Below are 20,234 nucleotides of genomic sequence, written 5' to 3' on the forward strand. Positions count from 1 at the left end.
CATGAGGTATATAACATGTTCTACAAATCTCACTTGTTTGTTTATTATATTAGACTATATTAAGGTTAATAACTTTATGTTGGTTTTAATGGTACTTTGTAATAATATGAAAAATTGAAAAGATATTTGAATGAGGTGGAATTTTCACCGAATGGGTCAATGCTTTTCATGAATTTGAGGAGTTTGAGATTCATAATCTCTAGAGAATTGGAGGAAGGTTTTAAGTTTCTTATGCATATGAATAACACAGGCAACATCCCTTATGTCATTGCTTACACTACTTTAATCCGTGAGTTTTGCAAGATGGATAGGACTGAGAATGCAAGTCAAATCGAAATTTTAGAGGAGTTTATAATTGTTATTGATGTAACAACTACAATGCTTTCATTGGTGGTTATTGCAAATCAAGGTAGATAGAAGATGCCTTGCGATTTTGATTGCATCAACATTAAGTGACATTCTCAATATTCATAAATAAAACTCTAATTAAGTGGATTTTTTACCTACTTAGTAGTAGATAGGGTGAGAATATTAGGTACTCTTATTTTTATTTTCTTTTAATTTTATCTCAGATTCCAACAAAGCCTGAATTTTACAGAAATAAAAATCTATGTACGTTAAATATCATTATTTTAAGTGAAAAGCCAGTGACTGATAAAATAAAAAGACCCCACCAAGTGTTTCTTTCAACCTTTTTACCTAACAGCGGCGTTTTCTTAATCCTAGACATTCAATCAATCGATAGTAAAATATACAGTTTTGTTGAATCATAATTTTAGATAACTGTACAAATATGGGTAAAGTAATTTACGATTATATGTAAAATTTACCTACAATAGATAAGATATTTACTTGCTATATAAGTATGAGTGTGGGTAAAAATTTATAAATTTTAATAGAGATAGGAGCGGGTATGGATATCTAAGTACCCATCTCGTCCTATATCCGCATATATGTATAATTATGTTTGAATTTTTGTATTATTATATTACTTATGTGAAAGTTTATATTTTTAATAGAAAAATTTATTTATTATTTTATATCATTTAATTAGGCTAATACAATTTAATTATTACATAGTTAATATGAGATTGACTTTTTTTAAAATATTATTTATATATGACACATAAAATATTTTTTACACAAATATTTTTGTTAATAAAATCATATTGATATTTAAATCATAAAGTGAATGATAAATAATAAATATATTGTAAATATTTTATAAATTTTACAATCACCTACTATTACCGTAAACTTATTATTTATTAATAATATTTAAATTTTATTTTTATATTTTAATTTAAATAATAATTTTCAATGCAACATATGTATTACAAGCACAATTATAATCTATTGAATCTAAATAATATTATTTTTACTATTTATTCACGTTCAAAGAAGTTTTTGAAAAAACATAAATATAAAAAATTATTGTTAATTTTTATTTGTTAATTTTTCAGATAAAAAAGTATATTTCTTTAATATACACGTATATTTTTTTATTATAAAATTTTATTGTAACTATTTATCTTTTATTCAAATTCTTTCTTTTAAAATTTATATACATTATAAATATTTAATTCATTAAAATAATTTTTCAAAAATTTATATTTTTGATAAAATATTTTTGTATAGTATATGAGTTAAAAATACTAGTATTAATATATATATATATATATATATATATATATTATTTTAATTAAATCTATTATTTTTCTTACAATTTTAAATTCAAAAGTTAAAAACAATATTTTATATATCCACTTTTTGTTGTTAGTATTTAACTTCTCTACTCTAACTTTATTCTCATTCTCAATGTTTGTCTTATTAAAACAACTATGAAATATTATTTGTTAGAGTTAGTTGTTAATATCGTCACAAGAGGTCACCAAGTGATCCCACGCGAAGGGACAACCATTATACAGATCTATTTCGTTATTGCTCTAACATTACAAATTGATCAAATCTTACACAAGATAGGGTTATTACTGACAAATAACTTATGTGTTTAGTTTCGCTTATTGTTTCTAAGAATTTTAGTTTAGAAAATTATTATATTAAGATACATTTAACATTTATGATATTTGAATATTTATTTTTATCTATGTTTGTACCTTATTCGGCAATTACATATTGAATTTTTTTTTATTATGCTAATTAGATGAAGTTATATAAACATATTTTTCTTTATAAATATTTTTTTTTCAAACAAGCGTGGATAATAGGTATAAGATGGGTATGCAGGTACCCAAAAAGTATAGGTACGGGAATTAATATTTATATCCACACGGGTATGAGGCTGAATACTAGTATTTTTTTAAAATACAGATATAAGAATGAGTACTATAATATCCTACCCATACTCTACCCATTACCATCCCATAATTATACAAAAGAAATTCAATATTTTATCGAATATTCTGAACACAAAATATATTTTACAAATGCAATATTTCTCTTCATTAATATTCACCTAAAAAAAAAAATCTGATTTGTATTTATACAAGAAAGATCCCGTAACAAGAAAATATCTACTTTAAATAAGATGGAAAAGGTGGAACGTGTTTGGCGAGGGGGAATAATATAACGTAAAATGGTCGATATATGAACCACAGAAAATGATATTATTACAATGATTGCATCAATGAAGCGTTCCACACATTGCACGTGTCACGTCCTTTTTGGTCTATCCAAATCCAGCTCAAGCGCACGTGACACGCCCACCCTATAATAAAATAATTTTAATTGCTTTGCAGGAGCCACGAGGCAAACGAGTAGGCCAATATATTTTATGCTTCATTTAAGAAAATAAAAATTGTGAAACCACTAAATAGTTTCTCTCATAATTAAAAAAGAAGAAGAAGCAAGAACAAATATTTTCTCTTTACTTTGTTATTTTCTATTTATTTATTTATGTAGTAAGTGAAATAAAGAATTAGAAAAGAAGAGATGGGTGCATTGCATATGCACATGCATAACATAATAAGATGGTGTATCTACCATCCTTTGTCGCTAGCTACTTTTATTTTATATATTTATATATTTATATCTGTTCCCTTTCATTATTGAGGATCGTTGAAAAGCTGTGTCCGTTTACATGCTTTTCATAATTTCCACACAGTGACGGAGTCAGTATGCTACATATATGACACCGTGTCATCTAAATTATTTTATAAAATAAATATTTTATTTTATATAAATTACCATATGTTTGTTTAGAAATTAATTCTTAGACTCTTTAATATAAAATGCATATTCTAATAAAAATATATTTTCTTTAAATTAATTTATATTCATTTTTAATTGTAGAGATTTTAAAATTAATTTTAAATAAATGACACGTCATATCATCTATGGATGTGAATGGTTCTAGGTAGCCATCGCGTGCGTATGTATGTGGATAAGGACATCTCAATTAAAGCTGCGTCGACCGTAAGCCGCGTCATCTTTAGAATGTTTTGGGAAAAAGCTAGTAAAGTGCATTACGTCAAATCATTTTTTTAAAAATTCTGTGGCCATACACTTTTCTATAACTTTTAACATATATTAAAATTTTATAATTAATATAAACTGTTGTATATTAACAATTTAACGTTGGATTATTTTTTATTCATATCATTTTTATTTAACAACAATTTAAATATTAATACAATGTATCATACTGTTAATATAGATTCATAATATATATACATATTAATAATTAAATTTATGGTAACAAAGGTAATATCAATAAAGACAACTCTATTACTTGATACTTTCTTAATAGTAAATTATATTCTTTTACAGTAAGCTAAAAAATATTAGTATTTTACCATTAAAAAATATAAAAAATGAGAATTTAATGTTAATATTGTTCAATATGAAAAAACTCACTATAATAATTGGATATTTGATTTAATTAACTATTTGATTCCTACTTTCAAATTTTACATAATTTAAATTTATTTTTCATAAAATATTTTGTTATGATATAATTTTAATTTTTTATGAACTATTATTTTTAATCATGTAACTAATATATCTAAAAAAAATTAACACTTGACAGTATATCAATAAATTATATCAGTTAAAAAAATTAAAAACAATAATTTTTTGTACGAATTTTGTGAGAACTAAATACTCAATTAGCTTTAAATATTTTCTTCATGCTTAAATACAGCCTTTTGTATAACAACTAGATTAATATTAGTATTTTACTTTGAAAAATCACTTCAAACAAGAAACATAAAAAATTTGAGAAAAGAAGTAAAAATATTATTAATAAAATTTATGATAATTTACATTATAATATGCAAAATTAATTTTAATGCTGAAATAAACAAACTCGAGCTACCTAACTAGTTAAGAAAGTTGAGAGAAAAAGCTTTCAAAATTAAATAGTTATAAAATAATAAACATTGTTTTTTTTTTTTGGGTAAAAATATAATCGTGCAAGATGATGTCGACAATTCAGGTAATAACTAAGCATGGGCAGATAAAGAAATGATTGGAACATTACATTATTTTTTAAGTTATAAAATTTATAAAGGGCAATTAATATATCATTATTAGAAGATAAAATTAATTAAATACTAGTTTATAGTTAATAATAAATATTATATTGATAAAAAAATTTAAGTGACATAATAAATTTAAAATAAAATATTATAATAGCTTTTTTTTATTTGTCTTTCTCATGCACACCGCTCATTTTATTTATTATTTTCCACTTTTGGTCTTCCTATCCCATGTGACTTTTATTATCCATCTTATCCATTACTTTTATATTAGCTATGATTTTATTTATATGATTGGAGGACAGATTATTCTTATTTATTTATTCATGTAAAACTTTAAAAAAGAAAAATTTTATTTTTATGACATTTTAAATATAATAAAAATTCATACTGTTTAAATAAATTAAAAATAAAAAGCTCATTGAATAATTTTAACAAAATAATGATTTTTTAATCTGTATAATTTGAAAATAAATAAATAAAAAACGAGGTATGATAATACAATCTCCACTGCCCTTTGATTTGAATCATTGAGGTACTGTTACTGTCAACGATATGTCTCTGTTCATGACATGCATGCCACGTGGCTTCTTTGTCTTTTCGTTTGAAGTGATTTTAAGCAACTTTACATATCACGTGCCATTATTTTTTGATATTATATAATTTTTTATTTTTAATTATATATTCTATAAAATATATCCACGTCGTTTTCCTTCGATTAAAAAATCTATGTTAAAATAAACATAAATTGATATAAAATTTAAACCTGACGTGGCATCAAACAAAATATGAACAGGAATTGGGCTATGGGCATCAACTGATGTAGACATTTATCATTTGTTTGGTTCTTTTTGTGTTTTCGCCACACTTACTTGCCTAATGCCTATAATTTTTCTTTGTAACCATCATCTCACGTTGATTATAAAAAACATGATTCATGTGTGTGTTTTTTATCTTCTTTCTATTTTAAAGAATGACCTATGGATTATCAGTTAAGAACGTGATAATATTAATGTAGTTCTTGAAATGACTGTGTTTATGTTAATTTAATCTTTCAAAGATGATTTATTTTAATTGGTATAATTTTTCTTAAGCATTTGACTATATTGAAAAAGAAGTTTAATTATATATTGATAGTAAATGTGCATTAATTATTGAATTGAAAGCCAACAAACACTTGTTTGTCTGGGAACTTCCACCTTGTAATCATATATCTATGTCATCCCTTTGTGATTGAAAGTGAGTGAATGAATAAATGAATATCACTATAATTGAGATCTTATTATATAATCACGTTTGGTATCGAGGATATATGACTGATGAACAAAAACAAATAGACCAGATTAAAATACATTTATTATGGGCAATCATGATTTGGACACAGATCAAAGAAATTAATAGTTTATTCCTTCACTTTATTATGGCTAAGCAATAAAAAATTGTACAACAATCAAAGTTTAACTTGTCACTAATTAATTAATATTATCATCTGTCCTTAAACAGCGAAACACAATATTATAATTCACACGCTTGTCACGCGTGGATTAAACAACTTTGTGAGAAGTAAATATTTTAATTAATGTCGTGGTTAAACACTTCAACGACTTCTTCTTTATTGGCCTTGGCTTTACCTGCTTATGTAAAGTCACCAATTTTTTTTAATTAATTAATGCATTAGGGTTAAAATGTTAATGTCATCCTACAAGCTACAAAGCTAAGTTAAATAGACCTTTTCATCTATTTTTTTTTAAATAATAAACAAGCGTGTGGCTTGACAAAGCACAATACATAATGAAATGTAAATAATGATTCTCTTGTTTTTGTGTGGGAGAAAATGGAAAAACAAGAAAGAAAATTACAAATGTAAACAAGAAACTCCAAATTCTTTTATGTAACTAATTTATCTTAAAATTTTATCCATATTAATATACTATTTTTTAACAAAAGTCAAAATATTAGCCGAAATACTATAAATTTATACCAACATGATATACATTATTATTATTATTATATTAAATAATAATATAATACAATTATTGGTACTAATAATTTTTTATTGACTTAAAGGTATTTTAATTTTATAAATAAAACTAAAATTAATTTTAACCTTTGAAAAGGAATATTAATTTTATTTTTTTTAAATTATTCATATCCACTTTGTGTTGATGTAATGTGAACTAATAATGTCACTACAACATATAGTTATTACAAGGTAACATCCTATCTGTCTGTCACATCATTAAGAGATAATAGTAAGAAAAAAATTTAAATTTTTTAATATTTATTGGTATTAAGATAAAGAAAAAACTGAACTCATGTGTAGATATATCTATTGGCTCGATTATTAAAATAATAATTTTTTAAAAATAATTATTAAAATATGGTGTTTTAATTTGCAGCATTTTTCTTTTAACAAAACTTTCACAGTGAATGAGTGACAATATAAAATGGCGTTTTAAAATTACTTTTCTAATTTTTGGAGATGTACTTCTTAGCTGTTTGAAATCGATAAAAAAATATTTTTTGGCAGCATAACCGACATATTTTCTTCAACACTGATATAATAATTTTCACGCATCATGCAATATATATAATTAAATTAAAATATATTTTTAATAGATAACTAAAAATAAATCATATGATTGTTTTAAAATTTAATTAATTTAAAAATAGTAAATATTACATTAATCAAATAAATAGATAAATTTTAATTAAAATTATAAAAAATTAAATACTTCAATTAAAAAAATACCATGCAACCCCAAGTAATTTTTTTATGTTATGAACTTGTTTTTAAATTCAAATTAATTTAAAATTTGAGTTTTTAAATCAATTTTCAAATAAAAATCTCTATATTTAATATTATAACATTTATAATTGAAAAAACACAACATTTACTCTTTTTGAAATATATTAAAATTTATAATAATCATTTAATATACTTGTATTTATTTATAAAAAAATTTAATTTAATAATATGTCTATAATACATAAAAATTGGATTATATTAGTGTTAAATAAAATTGTGGGGTTCATAATACCAACGAAAAAAAAAACAATTCTAGGAGTTTTAACAGCCAGAACATACATGTCAAAATATGTTACGTCATAACTGCAAAATTAGCTAAGATTCTCTGTTTTTTTACACCAATTGTATCCAGCAGATAGTGTTAATTTTGTAATTTTATTAAAGTAAAAGTAAAAAAATAACTAATTATAAGGTAATTATTTTAGGAATTGTTTGGAAAGTTTTGGAAGAAAAAAGAAGAAGAGATATATTTTTTAATTTTAAATTAAAAATTATATATTATTTATGATAATAAATATATTATTAATCTATTAAATTTTTGTTAATATATTAATTTATATCTTTTATTTTTAAAATTTTTTAATTTTAAATATATTTATTTAAAATATAAATTTATACCCTCCCCTTTCCTCTTTTGTCTTTCAAACTCTTCTTTCCTAAACAACTCTTTAAAAAATTTTAGTCTATTATAGGAAAAGGCTATAAAATGTTGATAAGTTATGCCGTCGGATGGTCGGAACAACATTATATTAATAGAATTATAAGATTAAACAAATAAATTTAGAAAAATAAAATATTTAGTTCTATTTTTATATATAAGAAAAATCAAAGGTACACCTAGTTACATAATATGCTATTTACTCCTTTGTATAAGTAGTTAATTTTTTTTAATATAATAATATGATAAATGTTTTTATAGAGTAAAAAAGTAAGAAAAAACTAAAGTTTTAAATGAGAATTAGAAGATAGATTATTACATTTAAAAAAATCTAATTTTAGGAGAAAGATCACTAAAAAAACTAACTGACCACTCATTTTGACTAAACTATTAATATAAACATTAACTTTTTAAAACAAATTATGAGTTAATCTTAAATTATTTAGATAATTGAAATATATAAGTGGTAAGTAGAAAAGTATCATAACGAGTAAATAATATAAAAAATCAGAATAACAAATGAAAAAAAATATGAAGATCTTAAGTACGGACAAGATCTCAATGCATGACAATTAATTTTGAAAAAAGATTATTCTTAACTTATAAACAAAGAATTATATTCATTTAGATATGCAAACAATTAAATTTGAAGGTCCATAATAGCGCAAAAAAAAGAGAAGAAGTTGGAGGTCTAGGTCTGTCAAAGATATTAAGTGTAACTCATAGTTTTTTCCTTTCATCTCTGTTAATTTTAATTGAATATAATTCTCGTGTTAAAAATTAAATATGGTTATATTGAAAAGAGAAAAATAAAATTCTAATCAAATAAGAAATTACCTTGATTAGATGCAGGATCCAATAATTGAAATTGAACAAAATTATATTTTTTTACTCTAACATAATTATTTCATATTATTCAATAATATAAAAAATCTATTTTTAAAATTTTATCAATTTTATTTATTAAAGATAAATAAAAATTATAAAACACTTCATTAAAATGATTAATTCTCATATGAAAATTAAAAAATCATAAAGAATAATTAAAGGGGAAAACCTTTTATTATTGGTAAGGATTCTTTTGCTGAATAAAAGATAATTAGTAAGAAATAGATTGACAAAAGATTTAGTTAACACACACCCTAATAATGTCAATAAAAAAAAAAAATCAAATGCTTCTGCATTACTGCTAGTAAAAATAACATGAACCAAATACCAAGTGACAATGAAAACATTCTTATTACATGGAAACTGAAAGCATCAAAACAGAGTAGTAGTGCAGAAATACAACCATAATTACACATAATCATGCATCATCTGTTATTGGAAAATGCAATAGATAAGCAAACCACACACTCCTTCTAGATAGAAATACTATTGGGAATTCCTTTGAAAGTCAACCCTTCATTACTAGAACGATGGAGCAATGTGTATGGCAACTTAATTGGCCCATATCGGTTTCTCAGACTTGAATCATTGTTCCTTCCTGTGATTTTCCCCTCAATTTCTGAGAGCTTGCTACCAAACCTTTTAAAGGCTTCTTTTGCCCTTGAATCAGATGTCCAAAAATCTGGATTTTCCCTCTCTCCAAGGTAAATCTCATCAGAAGCATGCCTTGACAATATCTCTATCACTGAGAGGTCAACAAGGGTTTGGTACTTTGGTGTGATTGTTCTCAGATAAGCTTTTTGAGGACTCTTCACCATCTCATCATATTCTTTAGTTCCTGGTTCTGGGATAAATCTTCTGCTAATAGTTGGACGGTTCAGGATATAACCTCCATAAGGATATTGTCCAAAATTAACAGCTGCATGGAGAGCTGAACCAGTCCATATAATTATAGAACAGGAACGAATAAGGTCTTCAAGCGTTTGCATCCTAGGCCACCATGGCTTATCTTTCAAGTCTGCATGACCCTTTTCTACAGCTTCTTTCCACCAAGCTTGCAGTTCCGTATCCTGTTGAACTGCTACATCTGAAGGGTAATACAAGGAGACATATTCTTTGACCCATGTCTTAATAGCATCCCATATTTCTAGTCCATCAACAGCATAAGGGTAGTCTTCAATTACAAGACGAAGGCCATGTGGGGCAGTGGGATCCTCAACTGCCAGTCCTCTAAATCAATCAAAGAAATTGTTGTTGACAATTAGAATATTGTTTTTTAAGTCTCTTAATACAATAATTAAATATTGTATTTAATTATTTTTATAGTGACGTGTGTTTAATAAAAGATTACCTCTTGATGAGATCAGCGGGTAATGCTTGGTCAGTGAAAACCCAATTCTTGTAAACAGCTGAAGACATCTCAATAGAGTATGGTCCAGGCAAAAATGATTGCTCTATAATGCCACCTGCATTAATCAGTGATTGCCTAGCGAGTCCATTGATATTTATGGTGTCACGATAGTGAGGAAGTAGAAGCTTATAAATTGGGTGAACTACACTGAGATTCCTATTGGTTGCTATGACAAATGGCTCCATTACTGCATGAGTATTTAACCTGTGACCCAATCATGGAAAAAAAAAGAGATTAATTATAATTTCATTCATTATATAGACTAAACATGTAAATAAATGTTGCTAGAAGAGTTCTTACCAATGGCTCATGAGCTGATGATAGCCAGAGTCATTTACTATAACATGAGCCTTAGCTAATAGCCAAATTGTACTTTCAACACCTTCGTTAGCAGGCAACACCACTTTACTCTCAGCACCAAATTGAACTCCATTTGGATGTGGCTTACTTAATTCGATAGCAAGTGGTTTCAAAGTCCCATCATCTTTCAAAAACAAGATTGTTCTTGTGGCATAAGCCTTTGCAGAAGGTAAGCTATTGATCTTGGTCAAAAATGGCATGAATGCATCTTGGTAATCTAATATGAATAATCTGAGACTCCCGATTGCCTGTTACCCAAAATTTAATTTCAATCACTTTGTTTAATGGCTTTGAATCACAAACAATATGTCTCTATAGAATAGTTCTAATTCAAGTATAGAAAATATTTTTTTTTTTAATATTTTAAAAATATTGAAAGTTTTAACTTTTATTTAGTATATTTACAGTGAAACATTTATATGATTACCTGATCCACTGTGACCCCACCCATGTTAATCTCCAATTGTTCTTTTGTTATTGTGCTAGTTTGATCACCGTAGAGTGTGGGATCTAGAGTGCTTTGTGGGGGGAACTCCTGCCATTATTAAAGGATAACATGAGGAAACATGACGAATATTCTGATAGTGACTCATTGTTAGGCCATAAAACAATTTAACACTAACATCAAAATTCACCAATTAGGCATCTTAATGATAAGACATTTGGACTTACTTGAAGACGGCGAATCACACAAGGGTTAACCCCAGCAATCATCTCCCTAGCAAATTCATCATCAGTCATCCAAGCAGACTTGCTAACTGCTCAAAATAAAATAAAATTGTGAAATTGGATAATTGAATTAACAAATGCCAACAAAACTTTTAAGTTATTTGATTAAGGTATATATGAACCTTGGATTACATGGGGTGGTGGAAATTGAAGGACATTTTCACCATCGCTGCGGAACAATTCGGAGAGGGCTGGTATGGGACTAATTTGGCTAAGTATATTTGTTGGCAGCTTAATTCCACCTTCATAGAGGCTACGCACTTCATCGAAGCTATCAAACTCATTTGGTGTGAAATTTAAGTCAAAAATCACGGATTGTAACGCTGGCAAGACGTTCTGAGATAAAGATTTTATTCCATATGTCAGAAAATCTGATGACTTCAAGTGACCAAAATTTTCATCTCTTGGAACATAAACCTCCCCCGGTTGCTCACTGTTAGGATCTGTAATTAATCAAACATATAACAGTCAAATAAATATCAGCAAACAATCAAATTGAATGTATAAAATTCCACAACTTCATTTAAAATAAAACTGCAAGTGCCTTTTTTTCACATTTTGACCTCTGCTTTGTGCTGAACAAAACACTACCAAAATAATTACATGCTACATGTTCTTAATACAACTATGGTTCAGGACTACATTAAAACTAGATATATCACGGTTAATTATATATAACTAAAAGAATAATTGAATGTATAAAATTAAAAAATAAAAGCCTAACCTTTCCTTGTGGGTTTTCTACCAGTTCTAACCCTGCGAGGGTAAGGATGAGTGCTAGACCCTCCAAGGATTGGACGAGCATACTTTTCACCACTATCTGGATTGCCCAAATCATTATACACATCATAATCATAGATCCTATCATATGGTTGGCGCACCCCTTTTCCATCTCCTCTTAAATTTTGCAACTCTTCTTCCCTGTACTTTACTAGAGGAGATGGTGTTGCACTTGGAATATATGTCTGCAATATTTATAAAATTTTGTAATTTCAATCATTATAAAAATGGATGCCACACGTAACATCATATATCATTATATTTAATTTTTTATCTTTTATCTTTTCTATATATACTTATTTTAAGATACATATCAATTACAAAGGTGATTCATAAATGCATCCATAATTAGTGATAGGAAGACCATTTCTGATATTTATACTTTCTCATGAGAACTTAAAATAATTGGGATCATAGTTGAATAAAAAAGGGGCTAGTTTTTGTTAATTAAAATTGTAAAACTACAAGCAAGGGGCTTGGCTTACGTTATGGTCGAAGAAAATACGCTCCTTTTTGTTGTAACTTTTAAAGTTGTAAACCCATGAGTTACAAACAAAGTGAATGGTTCCATGGTTTGGAATGTCCTCAAGAGTGACACTAACGAGGAAGAACTCATCAGTCATATAATTATTAATGTAAAATGCTCCTGGAATTCCAAAATCAGCATTCCATTCAAAATGAACACTGAATGCATCTTGTCTTGCTCCCAACGTTGGTAACGTCGGAAGGTGTTTATTCAAATACGCTTCTTTTCCAACTTTCCCATTTCCGTTTGCTGCAAAAATCCCACAAATAAAAGAAGAGGATTAAAATGACGAGTCTGTGATGGAACAATAATCTTTAAAATGTGAGCTTTCATGAATATTTTAATTTATAAAGTACAAGTGCATAGCTGTCCTTGAAATAATAATAAAAAAAGTAAGTTACGTCAGCCACTTGTTTGCATGTGATTATTTTAAACTAAGGTATGAGTAATAATATTTAACAAGTACTTATCTATTAAGCGGGCATTTAGAAAAAGTGCTTATAATTTTGAAGAGTTGGGACATAAATATACGTAGTAAAAGATGAAAAAAAAAATATTTGAGTTTAACTTTAATTTATTATTGATGTAAAATTTTCATATTATTAATTAATTAATTAAAATTTACAGTAAATGTAATTTTTATTCATTATCATAAAAATTAACGATTGTTATTTATGTGATATTACATTATTAAATAATAGTTTACGGATTTTTATACTTTTAATAGATTTTAATTAAATTCTAAAAATTATGCAGATGACATGATGTAGCCACAAAAATTTGAAGAAAAATAAAATACTTCACAGGTATACAAAAATTAAAACTTTCAGGATAAGTTTTTGATACTGTATTTCAATTTTCTAAGTGATAAGAAAATATCTAAACAAAAAACTTAATTGAGATATTTATGTAAAGTCATTTTATGTAAACGGTAGTCAAGACAAGCAACTTCTTCCGTCATTAAGATTTGAAATGGATATTCAATTATACAGTCGTGTGTTGATGGAACATATATGAAAAGAGAGAGAGAGAGAGAGAGAGAGAGAAAGAGAGAGAGAGAGAGGGAGAGATAGAGAGAGAGAACAAACAATCAGTTTTGGTAGCACTGATCAACTTTATGGAAACGCTGCTTCCTAAGAAGGCAGTAGCAGCGTCAATGGCACCGCCAACTACGCTTGTGGCGGTGCCAAAGATACCACCAACAGTGCCAACAATACCCCCTTTCCCAATTGAAGTGATGGCGTTGAAGTCCAAAACATTTTTGGGCATCAACACCACTGTCCCCTTTATCTTCTGACCCTTATTGCCAAAGATCGGAAGCATCTTTTCAGTTTCTTTTGCCTAATGAATGAGATTCAGGAGATTGTAGCTTAGCTTGTTACTTGTGAGTTTTGATGAAGCCAAGTAAGCTATTTATAGACCCTGGAGAACCATAAACGAGCCTGTGTCCTCTTTTCAATGCCTAATACTTTTATGGGCCACCAACACCATATGCAACACGTGAAATGATTTCAACCCATTATCAAAATGGATTCCTTTTTCTTTCTTTTACACATATTTTGCTTTTGTTTTTATGTATTCAACTTCAATAATCTTTACATTTACAGACGATGTTCGTTTTATTAAATCATATTATCCTCTTTTTCTGTTTTAAAGAAATAGAAAGATTAATTATGTTATACTTCAATTATTTTAATGTGAAGAAACCATATAAAACTAATTGTTCGTATGTAATTCTTAACAGCATCGATGTTAGTTTAATTTTAAAATATAGTATTTAATATAATTAATAATAAATTATATAATTTTAAAGAAGTTATTTATGCTTAAATATATATATTAAAAATAATATAATCTTTTAATTATATATATTTTTATAAAAAGTAGTTTTGTTTAAACCAAATAAAATCATTATAAGTGACAAATTTTTCTTTAAATGTTTTAGCACATTTTTTATATTTGTAACTCGAATCTACGTGATCTTAACAGTTTAAAGATGCAAAGCTCGTCACCTTTTAGTATATAATTTAGACATGGATGGTTTGCTTTTCACCAAATTCAATTAAAAAACGAAAGAAAATACACCAATCTAATTGAATTGACGAAACTCCTCGATCCACTGAGTCACACTTTATTGAAGTTTGGACTTTTTTATTTTTATTTTACCAAAACGGGGTGATTCTACCTCTTTCAATTTTACCCCCCAGTGTAACTTAAAAAAAAAATAATTAAAATAGCGTCTATTAAATTGATAGCATTCAAATAATAATAAAAACACTTTTATAACGTGGTTTGATTTCTATAAAAAGTAAATCCATTTTAACACTGAAGTTATAATTTTCATGCTAAAACACACATTGTTAACACTTTTAAGTTATAATTTTCACTTTAAAACACACATTTTGTACTATTTTCAAACATGCATTTATTATATCCAAATTGAGAGCATCCAAATACAGGAGTAAAGATACATGGAGAATACTTACACGTAGACCTGCATCATCTGTTCTTTTAATTTATACGGCGTGCAATCTAACATCTGTTATTGGAAAGTAAAATAAAAAAGGAAACCAAACATTCCTTTTAGATAGAGATACTGTTGGGAATTCCTTTAAAAGTCATTCCTTCCTCACTAGAACGATAGAGCAATGTGTAAGGCAACTGAATTGGTCCAAAACGATTTCTCAAACTTGGATCATTGTTCCTTCCTGTGATTTTCCCCTCTATTTCTGTCAGCTTAGTTCCAAACTTTTCAAAGGCTTCGATTGCCTTTGAATCAGATGTCCAAAAATCTGTGTCCCTCTGCCCAAGGTATACCTCATCAGAAGCATGCCTTGACAATATCTCTATCACTGAAATGTCAATAAGGGTTTGGTACTTTGGTGTGATTGTTCTAAGATAAGCCTTTTGAGAACTCTTCACCATCTCATCATATTCTTTAGTTCCTGGTTCTGGGATAAATCTTCTGCTCATAGTTGGACGGTTCAAGATTAAACCTCCATATGGATATTGTCCAAAATTAACAGCTGCATGGAGAGCTGAACCAGTCCATATAATTATAGAACAGGAATGAATAAGGTCTTCAAGAGTTTGCATCCTAGGCCACCATGGCTTATCTTTCAAGTCTGCATGACCCTTTTCTACAGCTTCTTTCCACCAAGCTTGCAGCTCCTTATCCTGTTGAACTGCTACATCTGAAGGGTAATACAAGGAGACATATTCTTCGACCCATGTCTTAATAGCATCCCATATTTCTAGTCCATCAACAGCATAAGGGTAGTCTTCAATTACAAGACGAAGGCCATGTGGGGCAGTGGGATCCTCAACTGCCAGTCCTCTAAATCAATCAAAGAAATTGTTGTTGACAATTAGAATATTGTTTTTTAAGTCTCTTAATACAATAATTAAATATTGTATTTAATTATTTTTATAGTGACGTTGTGTTTAATAAAGATTACCTCTTGATGAGATCAGCGGGTAATGCTTGGTCAGTGAAAACCCAATTCTTGTAAACAGCTGAAGACATCTCAATAGAGTATGGTCCAGGCAAAAATGATTGCTCTATAATGCCACCTGCATTAATCAGTGATTGCCTAGCGAGTCCATTGATATTTATGGTGTCACGATAGTGAGGAAGTAGAAGCTTATAAATTGGGTGAACTACACTGAGATTCCTATTGGTTGCTATGACAAATGGCTCCATTACTGCATGAGTATTTAACCTGTGACCCAAAGAGGAAAATAAAGATTAATAATAATTTCATTCATTACTGACTAAACATGTTAATAAATGTTGCTAGATGAGTTCTTACCAATGGCTTATGAGCTGATGATAGCCAGAGTCATTTACTATAACATGAGCCTTAGCTAATAGCCAAATTGTACTTTCAACACCTTCGATAGCAGGCAACACCACTTTACTCTCAGCACCAAATTGAACTCCATTTGGATGTGGCTTACTTAATTCGATAGCAAGTGGTTTCAAAGTCCCATCATCTTTCAATAACAAGATTGTTCTTGTGGCATAAGCCTTTGCAGAAGGTAAGCTATTGATCTTGGTCAAAAATGGCATGAATGCATCTTGGTAATCTAATATGAATAATCTCAAGCTACCAATTGCCTGTTACCCAAAAAATTTAATTTCAATCACTTTGATTAATAGCTTTGAATCACAAACAGTATGCCTCTCTAGAATAGTTATAAACTTATAATCCAAGTAAAGAAAGTATTCAATTTTATTTAGTATTTTCCTTATTATTAAAAAAAAAATGTTGGTGAAGATTATCAACGCTAGCTAGACTTTTAGCATATCTTATAGTTAAACGTTTATATGATTACCTGATCCACCGTGACCCCACCCATATTAATCTCCAACTGTTCTTTTGTTATTGTGCTTGTTTGATCACCGTAGAGTGTGGGATCTAGAGTGCTTCGTGGGGGAAACTCCTGCCATTATTAACAAAGAATATGAAGAAAGATGATACATATTCTGATAGTGACCCATTGTTAGGCTGTTAACAGTTTAAAACTAACATAAAATTCAGCAATAAGGCATCATAATGATAAAATATTTGGACTTACTTGAAGACGGCGAATTACACAAGGATTTACCCCAGCAACCATCTCCCTAGCAAATTCATCATCAGTCATCCAAGCAGACTTGCTAACTGCTCAAAATGATAAAATAAAAACGTCAAATTGGGTTAATTAATTAAAAAAGTCATAACATTTAAATTATTTGATTAAAGTGTAAATCAACCTCTGGTTACATGGGGTGGTGGAAATTTAAGGACACTTTCACCATCAGTGCGGAAGATTTCACTGAGGACTGGTAAGGGGCTAATTTGGCTAATTATATTTGTTGGCAGCTTGATTCCACCTTCATAGAGTTGATGCACATCATCGAAGCTATCAAACTCACTCTTTGTGACACTTAAGTCAAAAATCGCAGATTGGAACATAGGTATGACGTCCTGAGATAAAGATTTTATTCCATAGGTGAGAAAATCTGATGACTTCAAGTGACCAAAATTTTCATCTCTTGGAACATAAATCTCGCCCAGTTGCTCACTGTTAGGATCTGTAATTAATCAAATATATATTAGTAAAATAAGTATGAAAAAAGACAATCGAAACGTAAATTGGGTGGCCAAAAAATGCTAAATTCATTAAACGTAGCCCCAAAAATAATAATCCATATTTGTCAATCATATTGCAAAAATTCCACAACTTCATTCACAAATTTATTTGTGCCTTTCAAGTTTTAATCCCTGCTTAGTGCTTAACAAAACTTTACCAACTCAATCACATGTTCTCAATGCAATTGTGGAACAAAACTACATTCAAACTAGATATATCATTATTAATTATCCATAACAAATAAAATAATTTAATGTATAAAATTTTAAAACTAAAACACTAACCTGTCTTTGTGGGTTTTCTACCAGTTCTAACCCTGCGAGGGTAAGGATGAGTGCTAGACCCTCCAAGGACTGGGCGAGCATTACCATGATCTGGATCGCCCAAATCATTATACACATCATAATCATAGATCCTGTCATATATCTGACGCTCTCCAGTCCCATCTCCTCTTAGATTTTTTAACTCTTCTTCTCTATACTTTACTAAAGGAGATGGTGTTGCAGTTGGAAGATATGTCTGCAATATTTACAAAATATTGTAATCTGAATCATTAAAAATAGATGTCACATGTAGCATCATGTATCATTATTCTTATCTCTATTATTCTTTATGTTTTATGTATATAGGTAGTTCAAAAATAAATGTCAATTACAAAAAAGTGACACCTAAATTTCAAAAGTGACTGTGATCATAATTGAAGAAAAAGGGGGGGCTAATAATTTTGGTTAATTAAAATTGTAAAACTACGTGTTAGGGGGGTTAGCTTACGTTATTGTCGAAGAAGATGCGGCCCTTTTTGTGGTAACGATTAAAGTTGTAAATCCATGATTTACAGAGAAAGTGAATGGTTCCATGGTTTGGAATGTCTTCAAGAGTGACACTGACGAGGAAGAACTCATCGGTCATAAAATTCTTAATGTAAAATGCTCCTGGAATTCCAAAATCAGCATTCCATTCAAAATAAACACTGAATGCATCCTGTCTTGCTCCCAACGTTGGTAACGTTGGAAGATGTTTATCCAAATACGCTTCGCTTCCAACTTTCCCATCTCCATTTGCTACAACAACCATTCAATTAAAAATAAGAAAGAGGATTAAAAAGATTACTTTGTGATGGAACAATAATCTTTAAATAATAGTGACACTTGCATCAATATTTTAATTTGTATACTTCAAGTGTCTAGCTGTCGTTTAATTTATAAACTATGTAGTGCGATGTTCTTGAAATAAAAAAAGTAAGCTACATCACCCACCTGTATACATATATAATTATTTTAAACTAGGGTAATTGAGTTATAATATTGAATAGGTGCTCATATATTCAGATGGAATTTTAAAAAAAATATATAATATTTTCATTAAAAAAAGAGAGTACATTTTGAAAAGTTTGAGCGTGTATAGAAAGGACAATAATTGTTATATATTCATGAAGTATATATGTATATAGTCAAAGATAAAAAAAAAATAGGTGTGAGTTTAATTTTAATTTATTGTTGATATAAAATTTTTATAATGTTAACTAATTAGAAGATATATAGAATATAACTTTTAAATTAATTATTATAAAAATAATTTTCTTTTATGTGAGGTTACATAATTAAATAAAAGTTAAACTTTTTCGTACTTTCACTATATTTTAATTAAATTCTAAAAAAACCTAAATAATATGATGCGACATATAATTGTAGGACATTTTTTTTAAAAGAAAAACAAAAAATACTAATACAGGTATACGAAAGTAAAACTTATGTAAAAATGTTTACGACTGTTACAAAATTTTATTTTAAATATTGAAAAAAACACTTAATTGTGTTATTTATGTAAAATTATTTGCAAAATGTTGACTACACAATTTTTGTAATATATTTTTAGATATTGATTAAAATTTATCAAAAATTATAAAAATATAGATATGTAACTCACTCTTTTGTTCTTTTACAATTTTAAAAAAAATTAATCAATAATTAAAAAATATTAAAAAGTATGTTATTCCTCAAATCATTTTACATAAACAGCAAAGTGAAGATAAGCAACTAGTCCTTCCATTACTAAGGTTTGAAATCCATAAGACACTACTGTGTTGATGTTATGTGTGAGAAAGGAATTGAAGAAAGGGAAGAGAGAACAAACAATCAGTTTTGGTAGCACTGATCAACTGCATGGAGACGCTGCGACCTAAGAAGGAAGTAGCAGCGTCAATAGCACCGCCAACTATGCTTGTGGCGGTGTCAAGAAAACCACCAACGGCGCCAGCAACACCGCCACTCCCAACTGAAACGACGGCGTTGAAGTCCAAAACATTTTTGGGCATCAAAACCACTGTGCCCTTTATTTTCTGGCTCTTATTGCCAAAGATTGGAAGCATCTTTGCTTCTTCTTTTGCCAATTAAATGAAAGAGATTTAAGATTGTAGCTTAGCTTGTGAGTTTTGA

The 20,234-nt window shown here is 28.1% G+C and overlaps 2 protein-coding genes across 6 annotated transcripts; both read right to left on the reverse strand.

The window, feature by feature from the left end:
- Positions 1 to 9,278: 9,278 nt before the first annotated feature.
- On the reverse strand, positions 9,279 to 14,024 carry LOC113850555 (seed linoleate 9S-lipoxygenase-like). Of its 3 annotated transcripts, none has more exons than XM_027481125.1 (10): positions 13,883 to 14,023; positions 13,749 to 13,837; positions 12,620 to 12,909; positions 12,079 to 12,319; positions 11,477 to 11,797; positions 11,298 to 11,383; positions 11,053 to 11,160; positions 10,566 to 10,873; positions 10,206 to 10,469; positions 9,279 to 10,084 (listed from the first exon to the last, which is right to left on the reverse strand). In XM_027481125.1, the coding sequence occupies exons 1-10, from the start codon at positions 13,981 to 13,983 to the stop codon at positions 9,328 to 9,330; spliced, it is 2,565 nt and encodes an 854-aa protein (XP_027336926.1). In that variant the 5' UTR covers positions 13,984 to 14,023; the 3' UTR covers positions 9,279 to 9,327. The 3 variants fall into 3 exon arrangements, with proteins under 3 accessions (XP_027336926.1, XP_027336927.1, XP_027336925.1); XM_027481126.1 differs by having other exon boundaries at positions 13,749 to 13,823; positions 13,890 to 13,998; XM_027481124.1 differs by having other exon boundaries at positions 13,749 to 14,024.
- A 1,179-nt stretch (positions 14,025 to 15,203) lies between these two features.
- On the reverse strand, positions 15,204 to 20,234 carry LOC113850556 (seed linoleate 9S-lipoxygenase-like). 3 transcript variants are annotated; one of them, XM_027481129.1, is made up of 10 exons: positions 20,059 to 20,234; positions 19,933 to 20,013; positions 18,571 to 18,860; positions 18,084 to 18,318; positions 17,420 to 17,740; positions 17,242 to 17,327; positions 16,999 to 17,106; positions 16,473 to 16,780; positions 16,119 to 16,382; positions 15,204 to 15,997 (listed from the first exon to the last, which is right to left on the reverse strand). In XM_027481129.1, the coding sequence occupies exons 1-10, from the start codon at positions 20,165 to 20,167 to the stop codon at positions 15,244 to 15,246; spliced, it is 2,556 nt and encodes an 851-aa protein (XP_027336930.1). In that variant the 5' UTR covers positions 20,168 to 20,234; the 3' UTR covers positions 15,204 to 15,243. The 3 variants fall into 3 exon arrangements, with proteins under 3 accessions (XP_027336930.1, XP_027336929.1, XP_027336928.1); XM_027481128.1 differs by having other exon boundaries at positions 20,053 to 20,234; XM_027481127.1 differs by having other exon boundaries at positions 19,933 to 20,234.

The sequence above is a fragment of the Abrus precatorius genome, unplaced genomic scaffold (genome assembly GCF_003935025.1).
Source record: "Abrus precatorius isolate BTA unplaced genomic scaffold, Abrus_2018 Scaffold9, whole genome shotgun sequence".
NCBI lineage: Eukaryota > Viridiplantae > Streptophyta > Magnoliopsida > Fabales > Fabaceae > Abrus > Abrus precatorius.